At 36.6% G+C, this 27,635-nt stretch overlaps 2 protein-coding genes across 3 annotated transcripts in view; both read left to right on the forward strand.

Moving 5' to 3' along the window:
* Positions 1–58: 58 nt before the first annotated feature.
* On the forward strand, positions 59–12,284 carry LOC132154462 (E3 ubiquitin-protein ligase RNF126-like). 2 transcript variants are annotated; one of them, XM_059563026.1, is made up of 9 exons: positions 59–194; positions 7,519–7,577; positions 7,888–7,945; positions 8,246–8,481; positions 9,055–9,123; positions 9,215–9,284; positions 9,425–9,518; positions 10,349–10,464; positions 11,606–12,284. In XM_059563026.1, exons 1-9 carry the CDS (start codon positions 120–122, stop codon positions 11,756–11,758), a joined length of 930 nt encoding a protein of 309 aa, XP_059419009.1. In that variant the 5' UTR covers positions 59–119; the 3' UTR covers positions 11,759–12,284. The 2 variants fall into 2 exon arrangements, with proteins under 2 accessions (XP_059419009.1, XP_059419010.1); XM_059563027.1 differs by lacking the exons at positions 59–194; positions 7,519–7,577 and adding an exon at positions 7,632–7,780.
* Positions 12,285–19,201: 6,917 nt separating this feature from the next.
* The window catches only part of LOC132154469 (potassium/sodium hyperpolarization-activated cyclic nucleotide-gated channel 2-like), a 64,465-nt gene continuing 56,031 nt past the window's right edge, over positions 19,202–27,635 (forward strand). Inside the window, exons 1-2 of the mRNA XM_059563033.1 lie at positions 19,202–20,384; positions 25,195–25,618. Of these exons, the coding sequence (XP_059419016.1) occupies positions 19,432–20,384; positions 25,195–25,618 (1,377 nt within the window). The 5' untranslated portion in view covers positions 19,202–19,431. The remainder of the gene's footprint in view (positions 20,385–25,194; positions 25,619–27,635) is intronic.

Below are 27,635 nucleotides of genomic sequence, written 5' to 3' on the forward strand. Positions count from 1 at the left end.
CGCAGAGTGCGTGTATTTTCCCAAACGCGTTCCGTCACCGTACGCACAGCACTGTTTGTTCCGTCCGGGCTACCATCCTTCGCCTCGTTCTCGCTCTCTCGGTCGGTCTTGCAGTGAAGATGGCGGAAGCTCCCCCGCGGCCCTGCCGGTTCTTCTGTCACCGGTGTTCGGAAGAGATCAGCCCTCGGCTCCCGGTAAGACGCTACGGTCTTAACGCACCCCGACCGATCGCTTTGAAGCGGTATGGACGTGTCTAACGGAGAAAACGGCCTCTTTTATCACGCGTTTCTCCGCGCTGGCTGTGCTAACGGCTAACAGGCTGCTGGTTGCCAATAGCAACAATCAGGATTAAAATGAGGATTTAATTTTTGTTCTTAATTAGAGAAGTGAGAGTTTAATCAGACGGACTCTTGGCAGATCTGAGCGCAGATTAAAGATGTTTCCAGAGCTCTGCTGTTTGAATAACCTGTCAAACCAGAAGATGCTTGTTATGACAGGATCTATCGTTAGTCATCGAGAATCATTGAACTAGTTGTTATATGTTAAATATTCTACGATTATTACCGTTCTGTAACTAAAGTTTCAGATGTTCATAGCTCTGGGTTTGGTCTGTCATGTAGTTTAGTTGCCTATAATTAGTTATTAGAGATCAACTATTTCAATTTTAATAACTATTTATGATGTTTGTGATGAAACCGATGGCTGGTTAGTTTCTGTGTTTTTAACTAGACTTACTTATTGTAAGACAGTGTTTAAGTTGGTCAAAGGTTGGTTTATGGCTGGTTTTCTTTGATTCAGGTGGTTTAGTTGACAGAAGGCTGATTGTTAAGAGAGCTACTGGTTAGTTTGTATAGTTAGTATAACAAGTCATATCAAATGTTAAGAAAACCAGTGTTTATTAATTGTTGAAATGCTGATGTCTTTTTTATGTGTGCTTTAGGTTACTTATATAGACAGCTGTCACAAAAGGCTGGTTATTATGAGATCTGCTGTTATCTAATTATTGTAGTATTAAATTGAGGTTTTGATGTTTGATTTCAAATTGATAACGTGTGGTTCAGGAGTCTGATAAAGTTGTTTGCTGTTACTGAAGGATGGTTTATTACTGCCTAATTCTAATATCTGCTTCATACGTCAGTCGAGTTTTCATAAAACTGACAAGTTGATGTGTGAGTTGGTCTTATTGATCTGTGGTTCATGTGGTTTTGGTATGTGATTTGTGATTTAAAAAAAAAATCTTTGAAATATTTGATTTAAAAAAGAGAGAGAGCGAGAGGCTCTAGACTAGCATTCTCTATTCTTTTTCTATTCTATCTCCTTGTTTTCTTTTTATACTTACTGTTAGTTTATGTGAGGAAAAAAAGAGCCTCTAACAATAGCATTTTTATTTTTATTTAGCCTGTAACACCAGTCCTTTTCTATTCTATCTCCTTGTTTTCTTTTTATTTATTATAAAAGCAGACCTTTGCTATGTGTTCTGCATTAGACTAACCGAGACTCACTTGTCACAGCACTTAATGTAAATAATTCATGTAAGTCTAATTTTTTGACCGAAGAAGACTTTTGACTATACAACTATGCACTGAAAAAAAATGATACATTGAATTTACTAAAAAAAAAATATGGTAAGTTGGTGCAATCAATTTATTTTAACTATATTTAAATAAACTAATTTAGTTGATTAACTTTCAGCAAAATTTATTTCATTTATTTATTTTTATAAATTTTTTTAGTGAATTCAATGAATCACATTTTTTTTCTGAATAATTTCTAAAATTAATCATGGTTGAATAATGAGATCAGCTGATTAATTTGAGAAATTATTGTGAGTAATGTCAGATTCTGATATAGAGGTTTACTGAAAATAAAACTAAAACCATTAAAAACACACTCGCATATTTTTGTTACTTGAAATAATATAAAATCTAGGCCTATATAAAAACCTACTTATTTTATTTAAATTAGTTGCAAAGGCAACATTTTTCTTTTAACTTCATATAGGCCTACTAAAATAACTTAAACTTAAATGCAAATTAATAAAACTATGTAGACATTAAAAAACATTTTAAAATGTGGATAAATAATGTATAATAGATTTTAATAAACACAATTCAGTATAATAGTGTCTCAGTTATACTAAAATAAACCTGGTGCTTCTTTCTCCAGGGGTTTTTGGTTGGTTCTTACATGTGTTCTCTGCTCTACAACTTTCTGCTGACACTCATAATAAATGAAGCTAATTCTGTTGGAGAGTGATGGATGATGGATGATGGATGATTAGTAAAACTGCCTTAATTCACTGTCATCTTCAGTCGGAATGACCAGGACACGTCAGGAGTTCATCTTAAACACAGATCTGTTTAATTTGTCAGTTTGACACATACTATCATCTCTAGCTGTCAGGAAACATGAGGCCAAAGATCGTTCTGCACGTGCCGCTCCGCGTATGAGGTTTCAGAGGGCAGCAGGGAAGAGAATGGATGGCGTTAGAGAGCTCTTCATCATTCTGTGGGGGTTATTATCCTCCTGTTATTGTGCAAGGCCTCTAGAAAGAGCCCAATAGAACAGAGCGCCTCAGGTCAGCTGAAGGTCATCATACAGGACATTTGTGATAAAATGTGTTAAATATACTACATGAAAGCATATTCTATTAGGCAAAATATTTCAGATCCAAACACGTAAAGGGGCTGAAGATGAACAACAGCGAGCCATCACAGTTTTGTGGAAATCTGCTCAGTTCCGTGTGCGGATCGCAGATTTCACAGCACTGCAATCTCAGATCAGACGAACTCTTCTGCATTTAGTTTCTTTTTATGTTTAGATCGCAGTATAAACCAGGCAAGGAAACTAATCTGCGCTGTGTGTTAGACTGTTGACGGATATATTGATCTTAAATGATAAGAGAATACACACCTCATTCCAAAATGTATGAACTTTTTCACATTCCGTCATCGTATGAAAGAAGGATCCGAGTTGTTGGTCAGTACATTCATCACAGAAGAGACTAAAAGAGGAGTCCATACGAGTGGGGTCCGATAAGTTCTGTGACAAAGATGATAATGAATCAGTTTGTGATTGGGATTTTTTGATAAAGCGAAAGAGTTCTGCCATACTCTGCGAAGTAGGGATGGGCGTTTTCCACAAATATCACATTCGAATATTTGAGCTCACAAAAAACGAATATTCAAATATTCGTTTATTTAAATTAAGTTGAATGAGTCAGACGTTATTTTTCAGCAACATTTGTTTTCGTCATTTTGAACAAGCTTACACACAATAAGCTTGAACATTACACATCGTGTTTTGTAGCTGAAAACCTTTAACAATGCGTGCAAACAAACAAAAGTACAGATTAAAAGCAAAAAAAAAAAAAAAAAAGTGAACAAAGAAAAAACATAAAAAGCAGCCTGCAGCAATTAGGCTATTGTACAGAATGTAGCTTACACTTAACTTTTAAACTGTCAGCAAATCTTTTTTTCTTTTTTTCTATTGTTTTACATGTTCTTGTTAAGAAATACGGGCATGTAAACATGATCGGGGGAAAGTCGGCTCCTTAGTCTGTTAACAATAAGGCCGGAGAAGGCCGTGGAGAAAATGCGCTCTGACGACACAGACGTTGTCGGGACTCACAAATAACGGTGTGCTAAGCGAATAAGTTTTGTGAAGCGCTTCGTGTTTTCGTTTCACCACTGAATGGGATCCTCATCTGGTGGAATACATGGCTCCAGCAAGAACTGTTCCCACTCTTCTCGGCTGGACTCTCTGTAATCATCGCTGAAGAACTGGTTCAGCCTTTTCCGACGAGTGGGCATTGCATCCTCTTCATCGTTGGTGACGGCGACTGCATCCGCATCACTCGCATCAAGGAAAATGTTCTGATAATGTTCAAAAAAGTTTTTTTTCTTCTTACTTCTCTCATGTTTTCATCGAGAAACCTGAGATGTTTGTGCCGATGCCGATTTTTAGAGGTCAGGGTCAGCCGATGGCCGATATGTGCTGCCGATTTTTAGGGCCGATATCTTGAAGTTTTCCTCTTTATTTGCATGCAAAAATGTCACACTAATAATAATTGGATGCACAACATTTCTAAACTTATCATGATTTATTGAGCACTGACTTGAACCATCTCTCGAATCTTAATTTTGTGCACTGCACGGTATTAAAATAAAAAATGTATTCAAAGTTAACCAAACAAAATCAATAAACTGACCAAGTATTAAATATATAAAACAGGTTATATATATATATATATATATATATATAAATAAATAAATAAAAGTCAATCATTTACATAAAAGTTTTAGAGCATTTATCAAGTAGAATTTTTCAAGTTTGTTGGAACATACATGTAAACTTAAATATACATTTAAATAAATACAATTTTAAAAATAAAAATCTGAAAATATAAAAAAATAAATATATAAAAAATAAATAACAGTAGTGCTGCAAACACACTAGCAACCAGCAACATTTGTGTTTGGTATAAATGACACAGAACATCTAAAGTGCATTCTAATTTCAAACTTACATCGCAGTCTGTTCATTATTAAAATAAAGTACAGTCAACCAAACATTTAAAAGGTTACACTGGTCAGTTTAAATAGACCGTAGTATACCGGTCCACTCTGCTGTTATGCACGTTTTTACTCATGTGAAGAGGATGATCTTTTCCGTCTAGTTTACATTAAAAAAATAAAAAATATTATAGTTTAACATTCAGATACATTGCGAATATGGAAACATTTGGATATGTGCAGAACGAGACGTGAGCAATAACCTCCAAATACATCTAGTAAAACCCGCGCTCGCTCGTCCTCGTATGGATCGGATCATTTTTCGGATCAGCAAAAAAAAAAAAAAAGGCCAAGACAAATAAACATACGTTTTGTCTTTTTTTATTAACATTAAATTATTAAATTAAAATATATGAAATCAACTTAAAGTGCACATAATATCTTCTTTTTAACATAATAGCCCGACTTCTCATCTCCCAGTCTGCTGTGATGAAGTGAGCAGTTATCGTCACAGAGCTCTCCGTCCCACTGGACGTCCACCCGTCTGTCGTGAGCGCAACAGAGGATGCTTGGGATAGTTCATCCACAACTGTTTTCTTCTCCTGTTCATAAAGATCTGGCACAATATTTTCACTCTAACCTCTTTCCTCATCATTATATCTGACAGGGAATACAAAATGCGCGGGCCGTTCAAGCTCCTCCATTCCTCCGCTCGCCATGACCACTGAGTGTGGACTGAACATGCGCAACTTTTTTTTTTTTATAAATCAATCCGGGGGTCACGTGTGTGCCGAACCGAAGATATTGATCAGAACGGATCACGGATCAATGATGATCCGTTGCACCACTACTATAGTGTGTCATTTGAAAACATTGCAGTTGCGTTTTAAAATACAACAACGAGCACCACGAAAGCATTTAAAGAGGCGCATTCAGCAGTCTGCTTGACGGGAAACAGTCAACAAAGTAAAATGATCTCCAACGTATGGCGCGCTCTCTTCATTTTATCAAATGATCATAATCACATCTATTCATTTTACAGTCCTGCTACTAGCATTTTATTCAGACTAAAACCCCTTTAATTCGGGTGAGAAAGCTTTTTTTCCAAGTGGCTTTTGCACATAATAATAATACCGCTGCAGACGCATTTTGCAGCATTAAGGTAATTAATTGATCATTAATTTAAACGACGATCGATCATGGAAATTATCAAATATTGACATCCCTAAATACAAATGAGTTGGATGGAAAACTGGTTATTGTCTGCATCAAACCATGCTTCCGAACAAATGTGATTCACGGTTCTGGGCAGCTCCAGGACAGCTGTCTTTCCGAGCACGGTGCTGTCTGTGAGCGGGGCGGTGTAACGTCAGAGACAATTTACTTTGGTAACGTCACACTGCAGTGTTTGTCAGAGCTGCCAACTTCTCCACCCCATTTACAGAGTGAAATTCTCTGACTACCTTTATCTCCCAGGACTGCTGTTGAATCTTCCAAAAGTTTTGGCTTGGGGTGCTTCACATGCATTGGCAGCAGCAGCACTTTCCACCGCACCAATAACACGGGGCTGCCCGCCGACGTGCCTGACTTTAAATCGGCGCTACTAAACACGGATATCGGCCGATGCCGATATATAATAAAATGACAAATATCGGCCCGATATATCGGCCTACCGATATATCGGTCGACCTCTAGCCGAGGGTCTAGGGCAGACGCGAGAAGAAGAGTTTTAACTGCATTCTCCAAGTTAGCTGTGTTTATTCGTCGCTTGAGAGATGCCGCAACAATGTTCTTGGATCACTTTCTGTGTTTATCCACGGCATATTTGAAGTACTGTAGAAGACTGCAGTTCTTAGGGGGCATTCACATATCGCGTCTTTTGCATGCTCAAGTTCGTTATTTCCAATGTAGGCGCGCGGTATGCGCGCTCATAATGGAAGCGATGCAGTCGCGATGCGCACTGCATCGAGTTAAAAACATCTCAACTTTCTGAATGCCACAAGCGCATCGCAGGGTTATGTGACAAGAATTAAACATTCAGCTTCATCCTTTCCCGTAACAACGTTGAAAGCTCAGCCAAGATGAAGGAACTGCTGATCATAGCTGTATATGGATTGCCATTTTGAAATAAATTTAGTAGCAGAGCTACTGAAAGCGAAATCCATTTATCCTTTACTGAATTTTCCGCGTCTTCATAGAGAGCGCGCGTCATTGTTGCTTAGCCTCAGGAGCGCTTCTGCCCGAGCACTTTGGAAAGAAGGAGAAAGCGGAGCGCATAGCCTTTTCCACGCGTTATTAGGCGCGATATGTGAATGGCCCCTTATTCATTCATTAATTATTTTTTGCTTGCATACATCTTCAAATATGCCGTGGAGAATCACAGAAAGTGACCAAATTAGGTTTTATTGTGAACTTTTTTTTTTTTTTTTGCGAAATTCGAATATCATTTTTATTTATCGAATAATCAGAGCAGAACGAATATTCGAATGTTCGACTATCTGTGCACACCCCTACTGCGAAGAGGACAGGCCCAACCAGGGAACCCCTGTTAATCAGAATGTTTGTTAACGACCTCTGATGTCTAAAGTTTACAAAAATTACTTACTTTCTCTCTAGTGATATTTGATGGTTATAAAGCAGTTTTTGTTCTTTCTGACTGAAATCTGATTACATGCTTAAAACACTGCACATTTGCTATGTTGCTTAGAAATAATAAACAGCCCAAAGACTAAGGCTAATAAACTATTTGGCAGTTATTTTAATTTTATTTATTTATATATTATTATAGTATATTTATTAATTATTTGAATTACATTTTATATTTTCAGTTTTCATAGTAATGTATTAAAATATTGTGTTTTATTTGTTTATTGAATTTATTTAGTAAAATCAGTACTAATGTCTTTATTTCAGTTAGGTGGCAAGACATTTAGCTTAAATGACGTTTTTCAGTTGTCAGATTCAGTGGGTGGTGTTTAAATGCTGTTCTGACCTCTGTGTTCAGGATTACATCTGTCCGCGGTGTGAGTCCGGCTTCATCGAGGAGCTGCCTGGAGAGGGAAGGTAAAATACTGACCTGCTGCCGTGGATCTGGAGAACTGGTTCATTTGCACAGGAAAATCAAAAGTTGTGTTACGGTTGTTTCTCTGGCTGAGGTTCCACATCAGGAAACCTGTTTGTGACATTGATTTCATCAGCAGGATGAATGCAGTTCAGTTTCAAACGCTGTGAATGTGATTTACATGCATTAGAAAAATGAAACAATAGTGTGGTGATTTTATAGCTTCTTCCATAGTTTTAGTTGACGCTGAGTTTTCTGAATATACATTTGCTGGTTTTTTTCTCTCTCTGAATCTTTTTCTCTTCTTTCCAGTGCAGAGAACGGGTCCACATCCACAGCCTCTAGTGATCAGAACCGGCCCTCGTTTGAGGTGAGCTGAGCTGTCATCATCTGTACCTCGCTAACTGAGTTCACTTGCCATGCAAACTTTGGTTCATATATATTAAGTAGAAAATGAGCTTTCTGGTTCACAATGCAAATTTGAAAATATGTGTTTAACAGCTGCTTATATCCAGGGTAGCATACAGATTTAGACATTTATCATAGTTAATAGATGGCAAGGAAAAATTGTTGAAAGCGGTGATGAATGTTCTCCCAGGCCTCCCATATTGCACACAGGCCACATAATGAAAATCGTGTGTGTGTGTGTGTGAAACCTCTCTCCCATCAGAATGTGGACCAGCACTTGTTTACGTTCCCGCATGGTTATGGGCAGTTTGCTCTGGGGATCTTCGATGAGGGCTTCGACTTCAGAGCGGGTTTGTCAGCAGAAGATAACCGTGATGCAGAGAACCGCAGAGAGCGAGAGATGGCCTCACGACAGAGACACGGGGCCAGACAGCCACGGGGACGACACGTCCCCCGGAGACAAGGAGCACGGCATGAGGGGGTACCCACTCTAGAAGGGTGAGAATTCAGCAGATGGCTCTGTACTGCAGATTTATTCAGTCTCTATTACTTTTTGAATTGACTGAAGTTCTTACATTTATTAAAGCGCTATCTACTCTGGATTCCCATTATAGTGCAAAAGAATTAAGAAATTGTAAGGAGTTAAATAATGTGATTTCCAGACCTGGAAGTAAAAAAATGTAATCAAATATATATTTAAAAATAATATATACAAATGTTATAATTAACATAATTTTAAATAAATTAAATAATATATTTTTTTCTAGTAATTCTGAGGTTTTTAATCATTGTATTCTCTTTTATCATTCTATTTTTTATAACCTAACCTAGTAATCAACTTTAGAAAATTAATTGGTCAAAAGGTGTGGGGAACTCTATTTCGTTAAATATTATTACTGTAGTGATAATGTGCTATGACCATTACTGTAGACCAGAGGTCCCCAAACATATTAATAAGAAAGGTCAAAAATGAAACGTGCAGTTTGCCAAAAGTAAATATTCCATTATACACAACTATATTAAAATGTCTACAATTTAAATAATTAAAAAAAGTACTTTTTGTTTTCACAGAATCATTCAGCAGTTAGTTAATGGAATTATTGCTCCGACAGCTATGCCAAACATGGCGATGGGGCCATGGTGAGTCCCAGATACAATTCTGTCTTTTAACATCATTTGTCAGTGTTTGACCGCCCACAGCTGATCACTGGACTCTTCTGTCGTCCCACAGGGGAGTGCTGCACTCAAACCCAATGGACTATGCATGGGGTGCCAATGGATTAGATGCCATCATAACACAGGTCCTCAAGTGGCTTATTGCTTTATTTTATAATCATAAGGGTTGTGAAACTCTACTGAGCTCCATGCTGCTATTGCAAACACTTTCAGTGCATTTATAAACCGTATAATCACTTTTTTTGTCCCTGTTGTCGTCCTGTAGTTATTAAATCAGTTTGAAAATACGGGTCCCCCTCCGGCAGACAAAGAGAAGATAAAGAATCTCCCTACAGTCCAGATAACACAGGAGCACGTGGGTAAGATACATAACCACACGCTGCTAGAGGATCTCTGTTTCATGTTTTAGCAGCAGTGCTTCAAACAGACTGAATTAAGAGATTTCTCAGAGAGGGATCTGTATGCTGACAGCGTGAGGTGCTTTAGCTTTCTAGTGGAAACTCTTAGACGTCCCACACGGTGAAACCCAAAACCCAAACTTCAGAGATCCTGTATTTATGTCTCAGGTGTTTTTTGTGAGCAAAATCATACAATAATTCGTGCAATAAGATAAACATTAAAAATGTGTAATGTATATATAAATACACATGTACACAGTGTATATAGATGGTATATGCATTATATTAAGTACACACACACTGACACTACCATACTTTTTTTATTCAGCAAGGATGCATTAAATTGATTTAAAGTGACAGTAAAGAAATTTTATAATGTTATAAAAGGTTTCTATTTCAAATCAATTCTGTTCTCAATCAAAGAATCTTGAAAAATTTTATGCATCACAGATGACAAGAATATTGTGCAGCACAACAGTTTTCAACGCTGATAATAATCAGAAATGTTTCTTGAGCAGCAAATCAGTATATTATTCTGATTTCTGAAGATCATGTGACACTGAAGACTGGAGGAATGATGCTGAAAATACAGCTGCGCAACACAGAATACATTACATTTTATTCACATAGAAAACTGTTATTTTAAGTCGTGTTTACAGTATTTTTGATCAAATAATTTCTAACTTGGTGAGCAAAAGAGACGTCTTCAAAAGCATGAAAAATCTCACTGAGCTTATCAGAATCTTATTGTGATTTAGTGATGATCTGTGATGTGTGTTTTTGTGGTTCAGGTGCTGGTCTAGAGTGTCCCGTCTGTAAAGAAGACTACAGCGCAGGAGAGAACGTTAGACAACTTCCTTGCAATCATCTCTTTCATAACGACTGTATAGTTCCCTGGCTCGAGCAGGTGTGTTTCTCTTCTGTTTTATTGCATTTTTAATCATCTAAACAACTTTTGACATCATATATTTGGCCGTTAATGAGTGATCCAGATAAAGTCTGTTTCAATTTGTAGTTTGTGACATTAATTTCATGGTTCGTGGTTCTGTACAGAAAGGCAGGAATTTGCAAATTGAATTTGTGCTAATAACTCCTGATGCTGTGTTTAAGTTCATCCTGTTATACAGCACCTTTGAACTCTTGTTACTTTTTCAAATTAATATGCAGGCGTTGAAACTTGCAATTTAAATAATAATATGCTCTTGTCAAACTCAGAAAATGGACAGGATGGAAATAAAGAGCTGAAGTTAGTCATTGCTCAGCGAGTTAGTGTCAACCTAAAGTTCAAGCTCAGTTTCATTCAGTACATTTTCTTTAACTATTCTAATGTTAAAACTATAATCAAAATTTCAATCTTAATAAACAAAACAAACAAAGAATTCCATTATTTAATGGCACATTATTTGATAAAAAAAAGAATAAAAACAGTTATAATATGCAATATTATTGCAATTTCAAATAGCTGTTTTCTATTTGAATATATTTTCAAATGTAATTTATTCCTGTGATGCGCAGCTGTATTTTCAGCATCATTCCTCCAGTCTTCAGTGTCACATGATCGTTTGGAAACGAGGATTTTTGGTTAACTGAATCTTAAACTAAAATCATCATAAAAAACTTGGTTACTTGAAAGAAATAAAACTTGAAATAAAATGAGATTTTTTACAATTTAAGCTAGTTTCATTTACTTTGACCAAAAATGGCTACAATTAAAACTGAATTATAAATGAATGGCATTTGGAAAGAAAATATTATGTAAACAAATATATTAAATATATAATATATTAATTATTGAAGTTGTGTGTTTATATAAATATGATAAGTAAATACTTGTAATTTAGAAAATATAAAAATTAAATTCTAAATATTATAATAAAAACTGTACTTGTATCCTAACTAGACTAAAATAACTGTTCAGATATCACTCTGAAATGCTGGTTTCTTTTATGAAGTTGTTTTGTGGAAACCTTGATACATTTTTCCAGGATCCTTTAAGTTGAACGTTCAGAAGAGCAGCGGGTTAAACGCTTTGTCTGTGTGTTTCCCAGCATGACACGTGTCCGGTGTGCAGGAAGAGTTTGAGCGGGCAGAACACAGCCACAGATCCGCCCGGCCTGTCAGGGATAAATTTCACCCCTTCTTCCTCCTCCTCTTCCTCCTCCAGCTCTCCAAGCAACGAGAATTCCACCAATAACTCGTAAGAGCTGAGACCGCATCCTGAACACATCATCATCATCATCATCTCAGTGCTGCGCCGTGCTGGTTTCCCCTCCACCGGTGACAGAACCAGGGCTGAACGATAATCTCTGACCCCGCCCATCACTAATAACACACCTTTACCAGCCCTGAAGCGGGTCCAGACTGGTCAGAGAGCACGCCAAGAGACAAATACACTCTTCTATTGCTTCAGACAGCGTTACGTTGCTTTTTTTTAACCGTTAAACTTCAGAGCGGTCATGCCTCAAGGTTTGGGCAGCACCTGTCCACGTGATGTGGTTTTAATCAGCAGAAAGCCTGAGAAAAATGCTGAGGAAAACAGAGCGATGAAGGAAAAGAAGAAGAGGATGTTACACAGCGATGACGGTGCCAGATCGGAAGAGTCGAACTGCATTTTAGAAGCAGACGTTGTGTCTCTCGAGAGGGATACGTGCGTTCAAATAGAATCTTTTTTTATCATTTGATGTTTATTTTATGGATAAAAGTGGCTGATTTGTGAACGTGCGTATGGGTGAATCTCACAAAACCAGTCACATTTCACCTCAAAACCAGAAGAAAAAAAGAAACCGTGTTATGCTAAAGCCTATTTTAGAGCCACCAATAACTTTTTGTTACTTTTGAATACATTTTTGAAATGTTATTTTCATGACAATAAAGCACAGTTTGCTGTAATGCAAAAAAATCAAATACGAATTGAATTCATGTTTATAGATTATATTGTTAGTTTTACTGCCTTTAATTAGATAAATGATTTTATTACAGTATTATAGAATTGTAATACTACATTACAGTAATGCGAATCACCATCTGAGTAATAAATCTGAATGCATTGTGGTAATTGAATGCTTAATTCTCATGAAAATAACTCCAATATAGTCATTTTGGGCATAATACATTTTTTATTTTATTTTGATTTGGAGGTTAAGTAAAACCTGGACATGTTTTTTTGTGTGATGTGTCACCCATACAGTATATATGAAACGTATTTATTGAAAACATTAAAACACAAACAAACTGCATTATATTGTGTAAAGCCAAGCGATCCAAGAACATCTGTGACTGAGGAAAACACAGCGCAGGTTTCTCTCCTAATACTTATTTTCACAGTATTTTTTTTTTGTTTTGAGAAGATTAATAGAACATTGAACAAACAGAAACGTGTGAATTTTTTGGGCAATATTTTATGATTTTCTACGTTAAGCAGCATCCTAAAAACTCATGAGAGAAATAGATTTTCTCTATTTCACTTAGCATTTTTTGGTGCCTTTATCCAAACAGGCACACGACCCGATAATGTGATAAAAGCTCTCTCTCGCTTTCTTTTTTTATTGTATTTTTTTTTTAAATCTCCTCACATTCAGCTGTCTTCTCGCAGTCTGCGATTTTTTTTTTTTTTTTTTTTTTTAAGTTAAATGGTTTGTTTTTGTAAATCATAATAAAGGAGAAGAACAAACAAATGACTGAATGAATGTAATGTATTGCTGCTGATGATGAGATGTTTCATTAAATCTGTCATTGGTTTCTCCACAGATCGCGAACACAAACTAAGCTCAGAGTTTCTGTGTTTGTTCTAATACTTTATACTCCAATAGACGCTTTTAAAACTGAATATTAGAAATAAGTTTGTTTATATTTAATTTCAGTTAACAGTTGTCTATTTAAATTCAACTTATGTTTTTTTTTTTTTTTCAAATTTTTTGAAACACACCTATGGCTGGTTTACAGTCTGTTATAACATACAGTACAGACCAAAAGTTTGGACACACCTTCTCATTCAAAGAGTTTTCTTTATTTTCATGACTATAAAAATTGTAGATTCACACTGAAGGCATCAAAACTATGAATTAACACATGTGGAATTATATATGGAATTATATACATAACAAAAAAGTGTGAAACAACTGAAATAGTTCCCCGAGAGATGCTTAGCACTTGTTGGCCCTTTTGTCTTCTGTCTGCGGTCCAGCTCACCCCTAAACCATCTGGATTGGGTTCAGGTCCGGTGACTGTGGAGGCCAGGTCATCTGGCGCAGCACCCCATCACTCTCCTTCTTGGTCAAATAACCCTTGATGCCTTCAGTGTGACTCTACAATTTTCATAGTCATGAAAATAAAGAAAACTCTTTGAATGAGAAGGTGTGTCCAAACTTTCGGTCTGTACTGTACGTTGCATCATTCTTCAACAGCCAAGAGCCGAATCTTATGACAAATTCATAAAATAATGTGCTGAAATGTCAGCTTGTTCAGATCAGCACCCTGTTGTCTCATGCCAGAAAGTAGGAAAGATTCAGTACAATCTTGTTTCAGTAAATTTGTGACATTAGCTATTTTTGAGTGTTGAGTTGTACACTGATTCTACAGTCTGTGTTATCAGCCTGTGTGTCTGCATGTGTCTGTCTGATCTCCAGCCAAGAAGCTGCTAATTGTGATTATCTGCAAGAGTGACCAGCCTTTGTTGCAAACTCGTTCTGAAGTTAATTAATTGTTGGCTATAAACAACATAAGCAGTCCCTGTACTGCACTACTGAGTGTTTTCAGACAGAGAGCTCTCTCTTCCCTCTCGCAGAGTGCTTTTATTGTTATGAGACCACCAAATCAACCATGTATAGAGACTTATGAGCTTTTTTGAATGAATCAGTTAGTGACCTGCCTTGCTGCTGCTCTTATGCTTCCCTCTTAAAAATAAAGTTTATTTTATTTTTTGCAGTGATGCCATAGAATAATCTTTAATTTTTAAGAGTGTTGTTGCACAGCACTGAGCTTTATCACAAATAAAAACATATTCCTGCAAAAACTTTTCTTGATTGCACACTAGATTGTCTAAGTTTAAAGTATACATTAAACAAATACATCTTAAGTGTTATTTTAAAATGACTTATATAACATTATAGAATTCATTAGTATACATAGTATTCATGTTTTGAAGGGACTTTTATTTTTATATTTTCAGTATTTCTTTTAATTTTAGCTTTTGTGATTTTGTTTTTAATTTCACTTAGACTTTGTGTAGTTTTAGTACTTCAATAGTATATAGTACTTAGTACTACTAATAGTACTTTTATTTTAGTTGCCAAATTTTTCTATAATGTTAGTTTTTGTAACTTTGTTGTGCTTTTTATTTGTCATTTTTATTAGCTTTTAAAAAAATATTTCCATTAGACTTTTTTTTAGCTTTTAGTAATTTTAGTACTTCATCTCATTTTAGTTAGTTGTCAAGGCAACATTTCTCATTTTCTTTCATCTAATATTTATATTTTATTTCTATTATAAATATTGATGAAATTATTAGTAACAATTAAATATTAAATGAGCGTTTATTGTTATATTTTAATTTTAGTTTTGTTTTTGTAAATTTAATGCTTTTGATATTTTTGTTACTTTATGTAATTATTTCAATATTTCCTTAAATATATATATTTTTTTCCCTTCAGTTTTGGTTTAGTAATGAAACCTATTTAAGTTAGTTTCCAAGGCAACTTTTTTCCTTCTAATATTTGTATTTTATTTCAGCTTTATTTCAGTTACCAAAATTAAATTTCCTTCCTTTCAAATCATCCTCCACGGTTCAGTGTGTGACACACAATTCCCACAATCACAGAAAACCTGGAAATATCAGGGAAACTGGCAAGTCATAGTGAATGTGTTTTTCCTGTTTTGTCTATACACTCACTGGCCACTTTATGAGGTACACCTTGCTAGCACAGGGTTGCTTTCAGAACTGCATTAATTATTCATGGCATAGATTCAACAAGGTGTTGGAAACATTCCTCAGAGATTTTGGTCCATATTGACATGATAGCATCACAGTTGCTGCAGATTTGTCGGCTGCACATCCATGATACGAATCTGTCCTCCACATCCCAAAGATGCTCTATTGGGTTGAGATCTGGTGACTGTGGGGGCCATTTGAGTAAAGTGAACTCATTGTCATGTTCAAGACACCAGTCTGAGATGATTTGAGCTTTGTGACATGGTGCATTATCCTGCTGGAAGTAGCCATCAGAGGATGGGTACATGGTGGTCATAAAGGGATGGACATGGTCAGAAACAATGCTCAGGTAGGCTGTGGCATTTAAACGACGCCCAATTGGCACTAAGTGGCCCAAAGTGTGCCAAGAAAACATCCCCCACACCATTACACCACCAGCAGCCTGAACCCTTGAGACAAGGCAGGATGAATCCATGCCTTCATGTTCTTTACGCCAGATTCTGACCCTAACATCTGAATGTTGCAGCAGAAATCGAGACTCATCAGACCAGGCAATGTTTTCCCAATCTTCTATTGTCCAATTTTGGTGAGCCTGTGTGAATTGTAGCCTCTGTTTCCTGTTCTTAGCTCACAGGAGCAGCACCCGGTGTGGTCTTCTGTTGGTGTAGCTCATCTACATCAGGGTTCGATGTGTTGTGTGTTCAGAGATGGTGTTCTGTATACCTTGGTTGTAATGAGAGTTATTTCAGTTACTGTTGCCTTTCTATCATCTCTAACCAGTCTGCCCATTCTCATCTGACATCAACAAGGCATTTTCGTCCACACAACCGCCGCTCACTGGATATTTTCTCTTTTTCGGACCATTCTCTGTAAACCCTAGAGATGGTTGTGAGTGAAAATCCCAGTAGATCAGCAGTTTTTGAAATACTCAGACCAGCACGTCTGGCACCAACACAAGTCACTTAAATCCCCTTTCTTCCTCATTCTGATGCTCAGTTTGAACTTCAGCAGGTCGTCTTCACCACATCTAGATGACTAAATGCATTGAGTTGCTGCCATGTGATTGGCTGATTAGCAATTTGTATTACCAAGCAATTGAACAGGTGCAACTAATACAGTGGCCGGAGAGTGTATATATATAGATAGATAGATATGTACATATATGTTAAATGCAATGCCTATAAAATGATTTTTAAAAATCCTTATAATGACACCAATAACTGGAGCACATTGGTAAAAACCTGTAGAATTCCTGTTGATCTGCAGAATCGAAAAGCTTCCAAGATCAATCCACAGATATCCTCCTTTCTTTGAACTTTGCCTTTTATGCAAATGAAGCCCAAAGCATCATCCTTAAATGTGTCATACCAGGAAGTGAGTGTTCTGCAGAGAGAGAGAGAGAGAGAGAGAGAGAGAAATTGATCCGGAGCTGCTCAGATTAAACACTTCCCATGTGGGAAGCAGAGTGTGTGGTTGGGAGCATGGCAACCTCGATGACCTCTAGAGGTCAAACGCTCCATCACTGAAGGGACGCAGCATCCCACCTCTCTCTCTCCCTCCGCCGGGTTGAGACAACCTTTCAATGTCATTGCTACAGGCTGCTGTTCTGGAGGTGCGCTTCACTCTGCATTGGCTGGCTTCGGTCACACATCAGCGCCAGGGAAAATAAGGTAAGATCTGACAGTCTGCTCATTCAAGTCTGTAGTCTGCTATAGGTCAGCAACAATGATATTCACAGAAGAAGATGACTTGCTTTTTAGAGATGATGTGCTCAGGAAGATGTTTTGTGATCACGAAAGTGGTCAAGAACTCAGGCAGGGCTCGTGATGACAAATGAGCTTTCTCTTGATGTTAATGTCATGCATATGTCTATTATGAAAGCAGAGATCCTTCAGTGAGAAACCATTTAAACCATTGTAATTTTCCATTGGAAAATTAGTCAGACTATACAGCAAAATCTACTTAGAAAAACTGCTAAAAAGTGAAAAATGACTAAGAGTAGCCTAAATAATATTAAAATGAAAAAAAAAAAAAAAAATATATATATATATATATATATATATATATAATATAAATATAATTATCTTAATGTCACTATAATACTCTTTGGAAATATTGTGCTGACTATTAATATATATATATTAATGTATAATAAAATATTTAATAATATTAATATATTTAAATTATATTTTTGCAAAAATGTGCAAAAACGTCCCACTATAGTTTTATAAATTTTCTCTTTCATCTCATTATTTTTCCATTGCAGCCATTTTTTTACATTTCAGCTAATATCTATATGGTCACTAGGGTGGTATACATGTGTTACTTGTTTACCCCTACTTTATTTACATATTAGTACCGTAAAGGTACACATTAGTATCTAATTAGCATCTAAAGTATACATATTAGTATATTATTGATACAGATTAGTATAAATAGCACACTGGTATTCAATGGTATTGCCCCTTTGACGGCTTTTGTACCTTTTTTTTGCTGCATAAGTTTGAGAACATCTGGACAGATGAGGTTATGTCATAGTGGTTTACCAACGGTGGGTTTTTTTCAGATGACATTTTTTAGTTTTTCTGTTGGAAGTCTGAAAAGTGCATTTGCGCTTTCTGGTTTCTGAAATCATTCAACAGGTCTGAATGACCCCAGTGGTTCTGTGAACTGCTGTAGTTCCGTCTGTGCGCCTGTAGGTGGCGCCCCGCTGCAGTCTGATTTCACTCGCGCATCCTCTGCTGTTATGACATCAGAACGACATGACAACAGCTGCATTTTTAAACACAAAAAGTGCCAGATTGTTTATGCGACAATAGTAACTACAAATATTCCAACCATCTGTTTATGCATGTGACAATGTCGTTTATAGGTTTCTGCATACACACAGCTGACTTGATTGATTAGCTTTTAAGTCAGTAGGACTGTGAAGACAGATGAACAGAACGAAACTTGCTTTTTTTTTTTTTTTTGTCTGGTAGCATATGCATAACAAATGTGGCTCTTATAGGCCCTAACTTTTATTTTCAAATGTTTTCTTTATCTGTAGTTTTTTTGGCCTGTTCCCAGATAAATGTTAACAAACTTCTCCCAGTTTTGGTAGTACTTTTATTTTTTATTTCAGTTTATAACTTTTATTTCAATTGACCAAATGGTGTTTTTAAAAACACTTTAAGTGTAACTAATTAATGTGCAGTTACCATAATTTTACACTCTCAGAAAAAAGGTACAAAAGCTGTCCACTGGTGTGATTCCTTTGAAAAAGATACACCCTTGTACCTTATTTACCCTAATAAGTGCATATTAGTACCTTAAAGGTACATATTAGTAACTAAAGGGTACATATTAACACATAAATTATATATTTTAGTAGCTTTTGAAAAAGTATCCCCTAGTCACAGCTTTTGAACCTTTTTTCTCTGAAAGTTTATTCTGACGCTATGCAGGCCTATAATTTTGTCATTTATGCATGATTTTAGTTTCTGTTAACTGTTTTAATTTTTTTATTTCATATTACTCAATGCTGATTTATCACGAATCTTGTTGTATCAGATCTGCATTATCTTTCTAATAAGCATTCTAAAATGTCATGACCTTGAGCACAAGGCCTGAATTAAAACTCAAAAGATAATTAAGATATTTAGCCTGTTGCAACCCGTTGTTATTTATTAATAGGTTGAAATGGCGCGAAAGACGGTGTTTATTTGATTAGACATAAATGTACTTGAAACTTGAATTGTATGGCCTACTTGAATTGAAATGGAAGATGCATGCGCTCCCGGAGTGACCCAACAAACAGTTAATAAACTATAAGAGCTGTTTCATTTTGTTGGCAAAGAAATCACTTCTCTCTCTCTCTCTCTCTCTCTCTCTCTCTCTTACCCATCATCCGTGCTGATTGGTTTCCCGCAAAGATAATTACAGGCCAAATCTGATCCGGTGAATGACATGGACCGGAATGAGCTCTCGCCCGGCTCGGATGTTGTCACGATGAAGAAAGCGGCCCAAAAGAGCGCGCACGCGTACCACTGCACCGGGAACAGCACCCCCAAGAGTTGCCTGGAGTTCAACTCGGATGCCGCCGGTTCGAACCTGAAACCCAATCACGTCGCCACGGAGGGGACGGACGACACGGAGAAGGAATCCAAGTTTCAGCATCCGCGGCTGAGGAGAGCTGGAGGAGCGAGCAGCGTTCAGATTAAGAGCTGCACACCGGGAGGAGGAGGAGGAGGAGGCGCGTCCAGGAGCTCCGCTTCCACTGATGTGCGCCCGGGTGATGCTGATGCTGCTGCTGCTTCTGGGGGTCGCCACGACACTGTTAAGGGCGGAGGAGGAGGAGGCAAAGCGTCTACTGTAGTGGCCACAGTGACGGTAGAGGCTTGTAATGCTGCCGAGGGTGACGGGAAACCTTCAGCACCGCTTCCCAGCATGAAATGCAACAAGAACGGGGGGTGCAGGCGGGTCTCCGGCACCGGGAGCCTCCGGTCCATCATGTCCAAGCCGGACGGGAGCAAGCGGGCAGCGTGCAATTCAATGACCAGCATGGACGCGACCAGCACGCAGGGGCAAGACGCCTCGAACCCCGGGATCCCGGAGAAGAAGGATTCCAAAGTGTCCTTTTCCAACGCCTCCAGTCGGAAAGCCTCGTCCTCCATCTTCGGCGCGCAGCAGCAGCCCCGGAACTCGGTGACCTTCCTCAAATCTGAGGATGGAGCTCAGGAGGACGGCGAGACCCGGGGCAGCCAAGCGAGTTTCATGCAGCGGCAGTTCAGTAGCATGTTGCAGCCCGGGGTCAATAAATTCTCCCTGCGCATGTACGGGAGCCAGAAGGAGGTGGAGAAGGAGCAGGAGCGCGTGAAATCGGCGGGTAACTGGATCATTCACCCCTACAGCGACTTCAGGTAAGAGCATCTGCTTGGAGAAACTTTGCATGCCAATATGGTATCTAGGACCAAATTTGACCCATAAATGAAGGTGTGTGTGTGTGTGTGCGCGTGTTTCTTTTTAAATGTAAACAATATTTAAGATGCATGAGATAGTTTTAAGATCTGCACTATCAGTGACATTGAGCATCGGGTTTGTTTAGGTCAGCTCCAGTACTGCTGTCATTAAAGCAACAGATGATCTCAAATTTATGCGAATGTTTACATTTTTAGCATTTGTATTAATAATTAACGTTTTTTAATAATAGTCTCAGACTTCTGAAACCTAAACCAAAGCCTCGGGAAACCTGTTGATCGATAGTTTTAAACTAAATATGATTTGGCTGATTTATGACATTTTCAAATAATATATGTTAAATAAATGTCCTCACAAGACACTTTCTACAATTTGGAAAAAAATATGCATTTTTATGTGAGTATTGTATTATCCTCTCATAAAATTGTCATCTGACCAGGCTATTGTTGTGGTTATAAAAAAAAAGAAAAACAGAAAGGCAATAGCATTGTGATTTTTGCGCATACACATTTGGCACATAAGCATTTTTGTCCATGCTGAGTTAGATTTATTTCTACCTGACTAGATAACAATGTGAGACCAAATGCATTGAAGCACATAAGCAATTTTGTCTAGTAGATATCATGCTTTATAATATTTTGAGATAATCGCATTCATTCTGAGATAATCATTTCACCTCACGATCATATAAAGCATATATCTCAAGGTTTTAAACTGTTGAAGCATTAACCTCAGTAAATAGAATTAAGACATGCCAAACTTTCAGTCAATTGTTAGTCTGCAGATGCTGTCATGCATTATGTCTGTATCAATGAGGAACATCATTTCAGCACCACAGTCATTCTGGACTCAAAAGGTTTTGCATGCTATAAAAACATATGGACGACTCTTTACATGGTTTGCATTGCTTGAGCAACATGCATCAGGTTGCATTTGACATTTATGCAACATGTGAGTATAATTCATTGTAACTTTAAATGATGTTGGATGCAGATCACTGAATGCTGCAGTACTTGTGCTTATGTGGGTTAATCTGGCACTTTTTTTACATTGAGTCTTCATCAGGTAATAGACACATTTTGTTGATAATAAAAATATCCATGCAATTTCTGCAATTAGTCAAGTTATGTAATAACATGCACATATATGCAGTGTTGGGAAGGTTACTTTGGAAATGTAATAGGTTACAGATTACAAGTTACCCTGTTTAAAATGTAATAGTAGTGTAACTTTTTCAATTACTTTATTAAAGTAATGTAACTAATTACTTTTGAGTACTTTTTGATTACTTTTGTAAATTTGTGAAAATTAAAGAATAATAAATAAAAGCATATACATCAACTTAAATACAGTTATCTAATAAGCATGTGACGTATTCTGTGTAATAAAATCCTAAACATTGGTGTTATTTTTTAAACTGCTGTCTCTTTGTATATGATGATAGTTTTCTCAAAATAAGTAAAATGCACATGAAGTGACACAGAGCAGTTCTAGAAATTATGTTTATGTGCTCATGTACTCCTATATTGAGACAGCAGAGGTTGAAAACACTGCGAGCTTCAGTAGGCCTATGTGTAGTAAATGAAACCATGTCTTTGCCATTAATTTACAGGAGGGGTGGACTGGGGAAAAAAATCAGACTGGAAAATTCAAACTCATACAAACAAATTCATGGACAAAAGTATTTTTTATCTATTTTAAATCCTTAATTTGGGGACATGCAAAATAATTAAAAGTTCTCTCCTGAACTGCACCTTCACTTCCATTTTTCTCTTCAGTTTCTTTATTTTGCCCTGTTATGCATCTCTCTCATGACTTTAATACTCAAGATTGAACAAAACTATACTTTACAATACAATACTCTACAATACTACAATATCTTTATAGAAAAATCCTATATATAATCCTTTTTTTTCCCCTTACAAAAATTAACCATGCTTTTATTAGCCTATATAAAAGAAAAAATAACCTTGAGTAATTTTTTTTTTTTTTTTTGCAAATGGATTTGTATTTATTTTTAAATAAATACATTTGTAAAATAATTTTACATTTTTGGTTATCACAGTTAAACAATAGTAACCATTTTCTCTGGATTTATAGTTAAATATTAAAATGTTAATTTTCGTAAGGGTTGTGTTGTTGTCTGTCGTAGCTCCCCCTAAACCTATAAAAAAAATATGATTTTTTTTCAGCTATATTACTACTGTAACATTACAACAGATAATAATTATGTCCCTTATATAGTATTTTGAGTGATGACTGATGAGCAACGTGCTGCTGCTTGATTAAATAAATAAAAAAAACAAAGACAAAAAAGCATCTTTACAGATGAAACTGACCTGAAACCCTGAACAGTAGTTCTGCTTCTCTGCTCCAGCTGTACGCTTCCATAGTCTCTCTCTCTCTCTCTCTCTCTCTCTCTCTCTCTCTCTCTCTCTCTCTCTCTCTCTCTCTCTCTCGCATTGATTACTCGGAGTCTGATCCAAACCGTTTGGCGGAGGCGCGGAGAGCGCGCGAGTCATGACTAACAATTCATGATTTATTAGAGATTTAATTATCAAATGGCGGATTCGCAAATGATCGCTTTAGTACATTCGGCAGGCAATTATACAATAATGATATTAAATAGTGGGGCAAAATCGGCTGCCAGGCCACCGGGAATTGTCCCGGTTCTCCCGGTGTCCAGTCCGCGCCTGATTTCCACAGACACGCAGAGTGTGGAAGTCATATATTGCATTTTTGGGGCTTAATATTCACAGACACTAGTCCATGTCATGTTTTGATTCAAGTGTACTGACATACTTTTGATTTAGTCATCCAAAATGTGGCATATTCCGTCCGCGTTAGGCATTTCGTTTTTATGACTGGATTCTACGAACCAGACTGTATTTCCGCATCCCGGAAATTATTAGGGCGGTATGTCTCAGAATAGTCAGTGCAATTTGGGAAAGAAATCAGTTAAATCTGTATGTGGATGCGTGTAAATATTCAAATGTAATCCCCTTTGTAATCGTTAAAAATTTCATAAGTAACTGTAATTTAATTACTATTTTTTTCGTAGTAACTGTAACTAATTACAGTTACAATAATTTTGTAATTAAATTACGTAACGCCGTTACATGTAACTAGTTACTCCCCAACACTGCATATATGTAACCTTTAGCATCGTCTCCATAGAAAACCTGAAACTGATGCATATTTATTTCAATACTCCCACTCCATTCAAAGTCCTTTTGACATATCAAAGACCCTCAACACTTCTTAGAGCCGATCAGCTGTGCAAACCTTGCGAAAAGAAGCTGCCATTGTGTACGAGTTGCATCAGTCTCCAGTTATGAGTCAGCATGCACCTTAGCGCACGCTGCTGTGACCTTGAGTTGCACACGTGTGCGAGCACCACGTGGAAACGGATTACATCCGCTCCACGCAGACCTTTATTTCAGACCCTCAGGAATATACTTACACCAGTCACAGCCGTGTGAGACTCTCAAATATCAGGGGTCTTCTGAGGTTTTTGGGCATTCTTGCACTTTTTACAAGGTCATTATAAAGCATTCTCTGCAGCATGTTGTAATGCATTGTTGCAATGCTAATGTTATTAATTTTTTTGGTGTTTGTTTTCAAAACAAACCTGTTTAATATACCTTATGTGGGTGACATGCATACTGCAATGCATTATAATGCAGTTTTAATAATAATCAGAACAGTTCACATTGGACCAAGACTGCTATTTTCATCTGGAAATAAGGGAGATGTGTGCTTTTGCTATTTATTATGCTGAATTTTCTACATTTTGGACAGCAATTGAATCAACTCATTCATTTTCATTCATGTCTTTAACAAAAGCACTCAAGGGCAGCATGAATTTCAAAATTTAGGTCATGAGAATCTTACAAATGCAGGCCATGATTTTTCTGTAAATGTTTATGAAATGCTTGTAAAAATATGTGTCCTTCTTGCTGCAAAAATGTTTCAATAGCTTGACTTTTCAAAACTGTTTGCATCTAATTCTCACCTAATATTACTTTTGTTTGGCAATAAATACTTACAAATTAATGTGCAGTTCCTGTGCATATTGCAAATGAGGTGTTTATATGATCAAAAATTTGGGAGCACTTCACAACAAGGTTGGGTTTGTTAACATTTAACTGCATTGTTTAACATGACACAACAATGAAAAATACTTACACAGCATTTACTAATCTTGGTTAATGCTCATTTCAACATTTACTAATACATTATTAAAATCTAAAGTTGTTAGTTGATATTATTTCATGGAATTGAGCTAACATGGACATTTGAATAGTCATCTAATAGTATTTTTATTAACTTATTTTTACCAAGATTAGTGAATACTATAACAAATGTATTGCTCATTGTTAGTTAATACTAGTTAACAAATTCCTAATGTAAAGACCAAGAGTTGAAATTAATATATGCATATGTTGGCTGTCTTTTTGATATTTCTGGAATAATGGCTTCCTCTTGCATAGCAAATGGTTTATACATTTACATGATGCATGCAAAAATGTTAATAGGACTGAATCCTGATTTATATTGTAATACTTTTGTGCATGTAAACAGAGTCATTGTAAACTATTAATGTTATTAACCTTTGTTAATATACAAACTAGAACATCATTCCAGAGTTTACAAATGTACACAAGTAAAATCACATAAACTTACCACTTACTTTCTACAGAGTAAGGATGGTGTTAGATAGAGCCAATACCTTTTCTTTCTCTCTTGCAGGTTCTACTGGGATTTCACCATGCTTCTCTTCATGGTGGGCAACCTGATCATTATTCCCGTCGGCATCACCTTCTTCAAAGAGGAGACGTCCACGCCATGGATCCTCTTCAACGTGGTCTCTGACACCTTCTTCCTCATGGACCTGGTGCTCAACTTCCGCACAGGCATCATTATAGAGGACAATTCCAACATCATCCTGGACCCTAAGTCCATCAAGAAGAAGTACCTGAAGACCTGGTTTATTGTGGACTTTGTCTCGTCCATTCCGGTGGATTATATCTTCCTGATAGTGGAGCAGGGCATAGACTCGGAGGTGTATAAGACGGCTCGAGCGCTGAGGATTGTGCGTTTCACTAAAATCCTGAGCTTGCTGAGGCTGCTGCGTCTCTCTCGTCTTATCCGCTACATTCATCAGTGGGAAGAGGTACGTCTACAGTCACCACCGCAGTCTCACATACAGTATATACACCAATACAAATATATATCATATCTGTTAGATATGGATCCCAATTGCCACCATACAAGAAAACTTAAAAAATTAAAGTCGAAATTATGAGACAAAAGGTCATAGTTATGATGCATGTCAGAAATGATGAGGTCATAATTATGACGTAAATCAAATTATAAGATAAAAAGTCATAACTACGACATAAAATAGTCATAAATTATAAGATAAAATGTAAGTTGACAATTATGATGACAAAAAGTCAATCATGAGATAAGTGACAATTATGACAAATAGTTTAAATTGATATTAAATTGATTGAGGTGTTGTTATGACATAAGTCATAATTATGAGAGAATTATGATAAAAAGTCTAAATTTCGATATAAAAGTCATTATGACATAAATAGTCAGATTTGAGATAAAAAGTAATAATTCTGACAAAATCTGCATAATTATGTCAAAAAATCTTTTATGACATAAGTAAAAATAAAAAAGTGAATATGTGTTATAATTATGAATTTTACAGTTAATTTCACAATTTCAGCCTTATGACATAATTTGCCACATTTGATTTTCAGTGTAAATCATAATTATGATTTACCAAAGCATGACATTTTTCTTATCTGGCTAAAATGTGCTTCCATAGTTAAATGATCTTAATATTGTAAAAATTATTTACACTATAAGTACACAATGTTTTAACGAATGTGGTTGGCTACGTAACCACATACAGGTATTAAAAACTGCATCAGCTCCGGCGTGAACTCTGCATGCTCTGTACAATATCTGACTGAAATATGAGCACGAGTGGAAAGTTATTCTCCTGGCAGACACAAATAGACTGTGGATGTTTAGACATGCTTAATAGAAATAGAGGATGTGAAGGGTGCGGAGATGTACCAGTCCCAGTTGGTGCAGTTGAACCATGGGCCTTCCGGGCCAAAACCACTCAGATATTGCTCTTTTATACCTTTAATGGAGTTTTCAGTTAAGCTTTGTTTAAAGTTGCAATGAAACAGTATAGTGACAGATCTTTTTCTGTATTATGATGTACACCTGACCTGAGTGTATTTTTGCATAAGATTAAAAAAAAGAAAGAAAAAAAAGTGTTGGGTGGGGACTTGGTTCTAATGCATCAGTAGTTGATTGGGTGTTGAGATGTGGGCGTGGCACTCAGGCAGATGAATGTGAGCTCCAGTTATGACATTTTGATTAGACATTACAAGGTCAAAGCATTTTTAACAAAAATTAAACATGCACGGATTAATTGTTCATAACAGGTAACATGCACTTAGAAAATAAACTTTAAGGATCAGCTTTGTTACAGATTTTCTCCTAAATCCCTCTTGGTGTGCTGGGCTCTTTTTCTTAGGAGAAATATCTGAGAAACAAGAGTCTCTCATTTAATCTGATGTAATGTCCTGGAGAAACAGTTGATATTACAGAAATGTTGTTTCTGATGTTTCTGTTGTATGGGTGCAGAGCCCTGCCGAGAGCAGATGGGGACTTTAACACTGATTAATTGATCACAAACGTGTTGATGGTTGTCTTGTCAAAGGCCAGACAGACTCAAGCGGAGTTCTGACGGCTCTTTGAAACAGTTCAGTCAAACTTTTGTCTCTAATTAAAACTGCGTGTCAAAGCCTCCGTCAGTCAATGAGTTTCTGAATTTCTGTGGATGGGCTCTTGTCTGGACATCACTGTGCTTGGGAAATAAGTTGACATGTGATTTCTGCAATGATGTTGTTGACAATATATAATTAAGCAACATTTAAACTGCCTCAAGTTGACAAAGTAGCACTTAAAGTGTACAGAAAGTGAATCAAAGTTGTTATTGACTCATCTTGGATTTACAACGTTTTTATTTTTATTTTTATTTTTTTTGAGCAGCAAAATTTTGCTAATATTTTTTAAAGTTCTGTGTATTGATTTATGACCCTATTTTGTTTCTATCATAAGAAAAAAAATCTCTGTGTGTGTCGTTTGTGTGTTTT

This window comes from Carassius carassius, chromosome 12 (genome assembly GCF_963082965.1).
Source record: "Carassius carassius chromosome 12, fCarCar2.1, whole genome shotgun sequence".
In the NCBI taxonomy this organism is placed as follows: Eukaryota; Metazoa; Chordata; class Actinopteri; order Cypriniformes; family Cyprinidae; genus Carassius; species Carassius carassius.

Coding starts and splice junctions, on each gene's coding strand:
- LOC132154462 (XM_059563026.1), top strand. CDS start 120: ATGGCGGAAGCTCCCCCGCGGCCCTGCCGGTTCTTCTGTCACCGGTGT. Junction 7,578..7,887: donor GAGCTGCCTGGAGAGGGAAG/GTAAAATACTGA, acceptor TCTTCTTTCCAG/TGCAGAGAACGGGTCCACAT. Junction 9,285..9,424: donor TAGATGCCATCATAACACAG/GTCCTCAAGTGG, acceptor GTCGTCCTGTAG/TTATTAAATCAGTTTGAAAA.